Source organism: Saccostrea cucullata, unplaced genomic scaffold, assembly GCF_032062105.1.
Source record: "Saccostrea cucullata isolate Sc308-1 unplaced genomic scaffold, CSIRO_AGI_Scuc_v1 ctg6222, whole genome shotgun sequence".
Taxonomy (NCBI): domain Eukaryota; kingdom Metazoa; phylum Mollusca; class Bivalvia; order Ostreida; family Ostreidae; genus Saccostrea; species Saccostrea cuccullata.
The window spans coordinates 19,370-29,017 of record NW_026927094.1 but is presented as its reverse complement, the minus strand read 5'-3'; the positions used below and the strand labels follow the sequence as shown (position 1 = coordinate 29,017).

Below are 9,648 nucleotides of genomic sequence, written 5' to 3'. Positions count from 1 at the left end.
GGTAAGTCAAGGTACAGACAACAAAAGGTTGTTGAATGGAAAACTTGTGTAAATTTAAAAGTTGGAATGAAAGGTTATTTTTGCAGTTGAAAATTTTTGTAATTTTATTATTTTATGTGAATTTATATGGGTATGTCATATTTACTGATATATTATGAAATTAAGATTTTAGACTTATTGCAGGTAATCTGAGATTTAGCAAAAAGCAACCTGTGGAAATGAGGACTTCAGGTTGATATTTAGATTGTATTATATTGACAATGGTCTACTGAGTATTTTGGTGATATCTTTACAGGCTGTGAGAAGTACACATGGACTTGAAGTTCCTCTCTCTCAAGATGGAGAACTACTCGTTACAAATAAGGTTATTCAGTTGTATTCTTTTTATACTTTCTTTAATGATTTTTATGAAAAGAAGTTACATAAATTATTATTTATTAACCATATAGGGAATGTTAAAATAAATTGCTGGTGATATTGCTGAATTTCCACAGAACAACTTTAAGTATATAATACAAAGTCCTACCCAGAAAATTTTGAGCTTGCTACAACTGTCATATTGATAATTTTTTATATATTTTTTGAAATACCATTGCCTAAGGTTACTATATTCAGCATCAATAATTTAACATACCGGTATAGGTATTTTAATAATCATGTTAGAAACAAAGAAGGATATAATTAAAATATTTGTACTGGCAGAGGGTAAAATATTTTAATTCTTTTTGTCAGTGTCCTTGTCAGTGGTAACTAAGTTTCAAATATTTGAGGAAAAAAAAGGAATTGGAATGCTGACTTAAATGACTTTGTATTTTATCAATGTTAACACTATATTACAGTACATAGAAAAACTCATTGAAATCGCCAACACAAAGATCCAAGAAAATTTCTTAAAAATAGACAGGTAAGAATATCAATATGACACAAAAGTGAACCAAAATGTTCTTTTATTTCTTTTCTTTTTTTTTAATTATCTAATTATTTTCCCTCTCTGTGGATTTTAGATTCTACCAGAACATCATTTCACTGATAGAAACATTAAAACATGATCATATTAGTGCAAATGTAGTAAATAAACCAAATATGATTAAAACGAAAAGAAAGAAGTGTGAGAAAATGGAAAGCAGACAAAGTGATGAACAGGAAAAAGTTTTTTCTGTAAAGAAAAATTTACAATCTGAAGAGTCAAGTGAAAATATCTGTGAAGATTTGTCACAATGTTCACTCTTTGAAAGTGTGACTTGAGGGAACAAAAAGTTGCAATAAAGATTAGTTAGTAAGTAAAATTTGTCTATATATTATTATTCATACCAGAAGTTGATAATTTTGAAGAATATCATTCTTATGTTGACTTTGAAAATAGTTGAAACTGAATGAGCATTAATTGTGAGTGTTCATGAATGTTCCAATTTATTTAAGTTAAGTATGAAAAACTCAGAAAAACAATTGATCAGGCATTTTTTTAATGAGTGCTATAGAGTGCAAAAGTAGATCAAAGTCTTCTGTTTTGCTTTCTTTTCCCTTCTGGTTTTCCAAATATGCAGAATGTATGTCAAAAGAATTTATGTTCATTTGCATTTTAACTCTGTATTCAAATGCAGCTGGCTTTCATTAGCATGATGTACTGAAAAAGTCTCAATATAACACATTAGTCACTGAGTTAGGCTTAAATATTTACCTCTCTACCACATGGAAGAGAAGTAAGAAAGAAGACATGTTTATGAATTGATTCTTAGCAAGGCTGTGCCAACAGATACATGAATATTTGTATTATTGAACCTCTTAAAGTCAGATGTTCTCTATATGTATTGTATGAAATATTCTGAACTTGTACTTGAGAAACGGCACCTAATCAATGTTTACTATTGACGTTGCAAAGATTAAAGTAAAAGCCTTTTTACCAGAATAATGGTCCAAGTTCAGTGATCTTCATGTACTTTGAACCTGTATCAAGGAGTCAGAATCAATTGTATTTCATGTTTGTGATAAAAGACATGAAAATACAAATAAATTCTTGAATTTAGAAAATATTAGCGTCTTTGCTTCTCAGAATTCAATCTAAGACTAATAGAATCATTCATTACTACGAGTGTGGGATAGTGAAATTTCACCGAGGGGACAAGATTCACAGTCTAGGACGAGGCTTTGCCGAGTCCTAGACCGTGAATCTTGGCCCCGAGGTTGAATTTCACTATTCCCACACGAGTATGTAATGAATGATTATTTTTCTCGCATTATTTTATCCAAAATAACGGCCTGTCAATGACGTCGCCATGATGGGGCTAAAAAATATTTTTAATTTTCCATCTAATTAAAAATCTGAATACACCATTGGAGAGAACGTACCTGAAAATGGTTTACACGTAGTGTAAACTGATAAAATAATTTTCAGTCCGTGTAAATTAATCAGAAAGATAAAAACTGGGAATAAAAAACTTATCTATCCGACAGCGTAAAAGAAGAATCATTCCGCTATCTAAAAATAGTGCCATTAAAAAAGTGAAAATACGGCAATATTTTGAATGAAATTAAGTTTATATTACTAAGTTAAATGACACCAGTTTAATTATGTGTTATATTTTTTTTACATTATTACAATTTCTTTATATAATGACCGAATGTTTACGTTCTCGTTCGTGGCGTAGTAATACAGTGTAAGACAGAAAAATCTCACATTGCTGTCTCACACCGGACAAGTCAATCTTACACTGGTGATTATGCGAGAATAACATATACTAAATTCAAATTCATGTATATTGAAAAAAAAAAGTGGTTTTATTTGTTTTCCGTGCCATTGAAATGTTTTAATGCTTGTAAGTTAAAAAGTAATCTGAAGTAGGCCACAAGTTAAATTTTCTTTAAAAATATATATATATATCTGGATACTAGTAATTTATTTTTATCCTTTTCATCAAGTTAAGTTTTCTTAAAAAATATATCTGGATAATTAATTTTCATCCTTTCACTTTCCCAAGATAGAACCATTTGTCTTTCCGTAAATGAGAACAAATAGTTAAATCCCTCTATGAAATGATGGAACAAAATCTTTTCCTTTAGGGATGTGAAACTAGAGCAATGCATATTTGATACTACTGTAATTTTTTTTCAGAACCATGTGGCAAGGACTGACAAATAAAAGTTGTTTGTGTTTATTTTTTTTCTGTTACAGTAGTGCTTAGTATTTATATTTAAATGTAAAATTATAAAAGAAAATGCACAGTTTCCAAATTTTATTCAAGTGCTGAATCCGTCTTCAGGTGTACATACATGTCTGCAGAACCATGTGGCCATCCTCACAATGTAAAGGTTTTGTGTTACAGAGCATATTATTTTACGATTGTAATGAGGTTGATCTTCCAAAATTAATTCTCGACGTCTTATTTAAAGTAACTAGTCATAAATCCCATATTATAAACACTTTCCATTTTAAAGACGAGTCATATTTGTTTTACAAAACTTACCTACAATGAAAAGCTATTTTCTGATTGATTCCACTCCTAGACCAGGAATAAATGAAATATAGTAGCTTTCTAGCTGAACTGTTAAATACATGTAGCTACTTATGTAAAGGGGTTGTTTTGGAATTCCGAAATCACAAAACTTTTACATTCTGAGGATGCCATGTGGCAAGGGCTGACAAATAATAGTTGTTTGTGTTTTTTCTGCAACATTTGTGCTTAAATATATAATTATTTGTTCTCAAATATTCCATAAATAATTTTGTTATTTATTTTTTTTCTTCCATTAATGTTCCTTCATGTGGCACATCTAAAGGATACCCTTTTAAAGATAAAACTGTTTGCTTACGTAACGAATATTTAAGTATATTTTAATTTTTTTTTTCGCAAATTATAGATTTGAAGTTAAAAATTAAGAATGAATTCTATGTATATTGCTGGCTCAATTTTTCATCATGAAAATAAATATGGTTAATAAGCCTTTTAAGGCAGTTGTATTCGAATTTTATAAATTCTATTTTAATTTCCATGACGTAAATAAAGGGTGTTTATTATAAAGTTTTTTTCTTCTTGAGGGAAAATATCAGGAGAGGGCGATGAATACTTCTACGCAGTCGATTGTAGAATAAAGCATTTTTTATGCCCATTGGTTTTCTTGAATGTCTTTTGGTGTCTTTGGAATGAATCCGGCATCAGGCCAGAATAAAAACTTTGATGGTTCCAATTCTCATTTGATGGCCGATTTCTGTGTTTATTGATCCGGGTACTCTCTTTTAATGGTAACCAATGCTTGGATCCTGTTGGATCCAGCTACTGTGAACAACCCCGCGGGTATTTTATTGATCATCAAATCGTCATTTTCTCCAATAAAGGTTACAGGCGATTCCAAATCAAACATGCTGGCTTTTGTACCCAAGATTCATTCGGTATTTTAGAGGCCAACCTCTAATGATTTTCAATATCGAATTTTACACCGTTTGCGTCATTTTGCGACTCAGTATAAAGTATCAGCCTAAAGGATAGACACTCTTGTATTATTTACCTTTATCAGATACATTAAGGAGACAAACGATGGGAAGTCAATCTCGGAATTAAAGCTATGGTGTCCTGTTGTCTGTCACGCTTTGCTCTCCCAGTTCTGTATGAAGCCTCCTCTTTCTCCCCTTCTTGTTTTCCTACCCTAGTAAACGGCTAAACATTTCAGCAGTAGAACGAATCAATCAATTTAAAGATCATTCGATAATAAGACAAAGAAAAATTCAAAAAGAAATTCTATTTTAATTTTTTTTATCAATAAATAAAAATGTAGGCCACGTTTATTTCTGTTATGCAAAGAGTTTAATTGATATTCTGTGTTTTGATAGTAAAGTAATTGCAAATCAATTGGTTGGATTCTTTTCATTTTCATCAAAATATTGGAGCATTATTGATACATGATATTCAAAAGTATCGTCTTTTTATTTTAAACGAATGGATATATTGTAACTTAAAATCAGAATGCTATTCCTAGTGCAAAAACCTCTGACTTAAAATTGGACCTTTCATCTTCAAGTTAGATTAAAATTGCAAAAATATATATTTATGAACTTCACAAGAAGTGCCTTTATTAATTGTTAGGGTAGACATGCCATATGTTTTAATTATTGAATGACGGTGTTGTGTCTAGCGCGCTTATATGCCTACGTGACAAGTCTGTGTGATTTACACACCAATAACTCACACAAAACTTTTTAAAAATTCCTTAAATATTAAAGCTCAAAAGTCCATTAACAAAACAAACGTTGTAACAGAACAACTGCGGACGCTAAAACATCAGGAGTGGGATCAGGTGCCGTGGAGGAGTGAGCATCCCCTGCCGTCCTGTTACACCCGCCGTGTGCTCCTTGTCATGATCGGGAAGTAAAGAAAAATCCTTCTACAATTGAGTGTGTAAATAATGAGCTAACAATTGGTATGAAAAACGTTAGTCAGTATTTGACTTAATAATAGATTGTACCTGGTCATTTTAGCGAGCAGAAAACATATAAAATGATGACTTTAAACGAGATTGTTTATATTCTTGTTTCATATATCAGTATATAAACCCTGTATGCAGGGAATGAAGGTATATTGTTGTATACGTAAGGCAGTTGACGATTTAAAAGTTCGAGATATCATGTTTATCATAGAATTTGGTTGTTGGATTACCATTTAATTGTTGTGCAAAAGTAAAATGCCAAATGCACATAATGTTATGTCATATATTTAGTTTGTTCGTTATGCAAAGTAATCATTTTGAATTTTAGAAAATAATACTGAATACAAGTAACAGCTTTTTAAAAAGCTTGCCTGAATTAATCAATCAATATCTGCATGAGGAGTGATAAACCTTTTGAGAAATACCGTGGGTTTAAAATATTTCCTTACTTTATATTTTGAGAACCTTGTGTAAATGGAATCTTGACTTTATTTAACTTTTAGAAGAATCATCTCTACACTGCATACTAAAGAGTTGGTATTCTGTAGGGGTTTTCTGCAAGTGGAGTGATCTGCCCTTCGATCTAAATTGATTTCGAGCTTCATTGTAACATCTGTTGTAAAATCTGTTACCAAATCATGCATTTTCAACATTTTAAAAGATGGATATAATGAAGTACACATTTTGTTGGAGTGTATTTTCTCCACTGAAGTAAACAGTATTAATGTGTGTTCATTAATTTTTTTCTTAAAAAGGAGGGGGGTAGTGCCACTATCATATATTGAGAATGAAATAGGTGAATTCAATACTTAGGCCTTTGTGGAAATGAAAATCCCAGATTTGCACTTGTTTCTTATATATTGTGTGCATCAGAACAGAGACGCGTAATAGATGATGCATCTGGAGACAATGACTTGTTGAACTGCGTTGTTTATTATCATTGGACTAGTCCATTTATGGAATAAACCAACCGCGGGATCGGGAAACAAATTGGAAAAATCATTTCTTTAGTGTTGCATGTCCGCATACTGATATATTATACGATATGTTGTTTAAAAGAATGAGATAAAACATTAACTTGTAGAGAGAATTTCTGAAGCATTAGAAGGATGTTAAAAGGATAAAAGTTTATTTAATTTGCTGGCACACCCATTCATACAATAGAACAATCCAAGAAAAAGGCGCGAAGAAAGCAGTGAGCAAAGAGCGATTCACCCCTTTCGTAGAATGTAAATGGACTGAATCAGTAGTATAGAAATGCAGAAAAAAGGATGCACGGACATGTTGAAACGGTGAATCACATGGAATAATCTGTTCAATGCAAAAAGAGTAAAGGAAGTAAACACTGCAGTATTTTGCATCAGTAATATCAATCTCTTTTCTGAAAATTGTTTCTTTTAAAATGCAGGTAAAGAATTCCAATGTAAATCAGCCTGCATAAAATCTAGCTATCTAGGTATGATCGCATAGTTTCGGATTATGAAAATATCAATCCTTATACAGCCTGACGCCGTGACGTCAGGCAATAACAAAAAATTTTTTTAGATAAAAAAAATCTAAAGACGGTTGATTTTAACTTTACTTGTCGACGGTGAAAAGAGTTTATGCAGCTGTCATGTGTATTTCTTTTGTTTTTACTTAAAAGACTATTTTTCGAAAAGAAAAAAAACTTGAGAAAGTGGCCCCTAATACTGCATATCTTTCATGAGGGGTCTGAGGGAAAGTACTTGTAAAGTCTTTTGATTTAAAAAAAAAACCCTTAACAATTAAAGAAAAAACTAATTTATAAGAATATGGAGATGCTAGTAAACGAATACATATAACATTTAGTTAAGTATGTTTCTGAACAAAGATTTCTTAAATATTTGTGATCAAATTACCTTAGAATGATATCACGTGACACTCAGTGCAGAACTGCAGCGTCAACAATAGTAAATTATATAGAGTAAATTATAAAGAAAGTATTATGTAAATATGTGCATAAAATATTCAGTTTAATACATTAAAAATATCATATAGTTGAGGATGCGCTGAGGTTGACAATGGTTTTCGTGGGGTGAAAATTTTCGATGTTACCCTCAACTGCAAGCAGTATTTATAATTTTTTTTTTAAAAATTCAATCTTATTAGAATCCTATCAAATAATCAATAGCATGCCAATGCAATACAATAGTTTTTTGGGTGTCTTTATTCATTTAGAAAACAGTTTAAATTAAATTGTTCTTCACTAACAATGGATTTAAAACAGATATCGAGCAATAGTCATCTGACGTTAAAGTCTTCAAAGATAAACATTGAAATCTGTTTATCAACATGTAATAGTTTTATACCAGTACATGGAGTCTTAACATGTATTAATATGAGTAGGGATTTTCTTGAGAAGGTCAAATTTAAAAGATATATGAACTATAATCATAAAATGTCAGAAATGTTCCAAATTAAGGCCATATCACTAAACTGAGATAATTATGGAGTCTCGTGATATCAATACCTCATATGATTAGTATGTCGGGAGCAAAGTCACTGTTATCATAAATCGTTAACTTAAGATAATTTCTTCAATAATGCTGAAGATGGCGGGGTGTCGACACTCCCTCGCCATTTTGGCATTGCTGGGTGTCGTCTGCCACGCCCAGGGAAAAGAGGTAGAATGTCTACAGCCAGCATCTTCTCCCGAGTCGGTCTACAATTTCATGGCTCCTGACATTTATCAGAGCAGGAACATTTCTTTGTCGGAGTACCGTGGCAAAGTTTTGGTCATCACAAATCTTGCCTCCTTCTGAGGTTTAACCCCCATGCACTATATGGGTTTCAATGCACTTAAAAAGACATTTGCAGGAAAACAGTTCGAAGTTCTAGGCTTTCCATGCGATCAGTTTAATTTGGTAAGTTGATTTAAGTCTTATAGATTTTTTATTACCTTACAAGACATTTGCATGTATAATACAATGTGTTAAATAGAATCTTGCCTGATAGAAGGGTAGAAATATTCAGTTATGGTATAACAGGGAAGCCATTTTGTTTATTTTCAGCAAGAGCCGGGAGATACTGCTACAGAAATTTTAAATACTATTAAGTATGTCCGCCCTGGAAACGGATACGTTCCCAATTTTCAAATGTTTGCCAAACTGGACGTCAACGGAGAGAATGAGCACCCTCTTTTTACTTACTTAAAGGCAAGTATACTTATTAAAAGTATATGTACAAAGTTTAACGATATTTTATTAAACAAAAACAAAACCAATGTCATCATATTGTGTATCAAGATTAAATATGCAATTGTATACACCATATGTTCATGTGAAATAAAAACTAATGAACAATGGTCTATTGAAAAAGCTTGTTTTCACAATAACATTACGATTGCTAGCTGCAATAATGTAGCCCTCTCCTTTTTTTTTTTTTTTTGATACGATTGCTTGACATTCAAATTTACAGAAGTACTGCGGTCCAACAGCGGATGAATTTGAGGATGATCTATTTTACAAACCTCTCCGTGTCAGTGACATCAGATGGAACTTCGAGCAGTTTGTCATCAACCCACAGGGTAAACCAGTAGTTCGTTTCTCACCGGAAGTTAATCCACTAAATCTCACCTCCGTCATTTCATCGTTACTACCAAGATCTGATAATGAAATTATCAGAAACGAAATACCAGAAGTTCTGAATTAGTCATGTAGTTCTCCAAGTAGTATTTACATAATATTTGACATGTTTCTACTTTTATATCTTGTGGATATATTTTAAATATTTATAACCTGTATGTGGAGCGAAAACATAAACCTGTTATTCATAGATACAGGCATTTGATGATTTCATTTCTTGAAAGCAGAAAATCTGTTAGAAGTGAATGAATGTTAAATGGGGTTTTTCACTTTGTGCATTGTGTGAATTGCTTCAGTTATATTTGTCAATATCTATGTATAATAGATATAAGATTTTCTGTATACACATTATGCTGCAAATATTTGAAATAAATCATAAGAAAGTTTTTAACATTGTTGCTTGCCTTAATCGTTTAGTGTGAAGATGTATTTAAAACATAATATCAAGAAATTGAATGTGCTAACATTTAGATGTGAAAACTCAAATTCAAGGTGAGCAAAATCATGTGACATTCGGTGAAAAATTAAATTTCAATTATGACAAATTTTCGTGACATATTTCATTAAAGTATACTTTAGGTAAAATCTTTAAAATTCCGCACAATCTTCTCAAAGATTGAAATGAATC

General features: G+C 31.5%; 2 protein-coding genes across 2 annotated transcripts; both read left to right on the top strand.

Annotated features, from left to right (window-relative positions):
• Positions 1–295: 295 nt before the first annotated feature.
• Positions 296–2,026, top strand: LOC134273425 (tRNA wybutosine-synthesizing protein 3 homolog; the record flags this gene model as incomplete). Its single annotated transcript, XM_062755618.1, has 3 exons — positions 296–364; positions 840–904; positions 1,005–2,026. Coding segments are annotated over 3 exons (375 nt in total), but the record flags the coding sequence as incomplete, so codon positions are not given.
• Positions 2,027–7,758: 5,732 nt separating this feature from the next.
• On the top strand, positions 7,759–9,406 carry LOC134273426 (glutathione peroxidase-like). The gene is made up of 3 exons (XM_062755619.1): positions 7,759–8,300; positions 8,448–8,591; positions 8,854–9,406. Exons 1-3 carry the CDS (start codon positions 7,980–7,982, stop codon positions 9,085–9,087), a joined length of 699 nt encoding a protein of 232 aa, XP_062611603.1. The 5' UTR covers positions 7,759–7,979; the 3' UTR covers positions 9,088–9,406.
• The last annotated feature ends 242 nt before the right edge of the window (positions 9,407–9,648 follow it).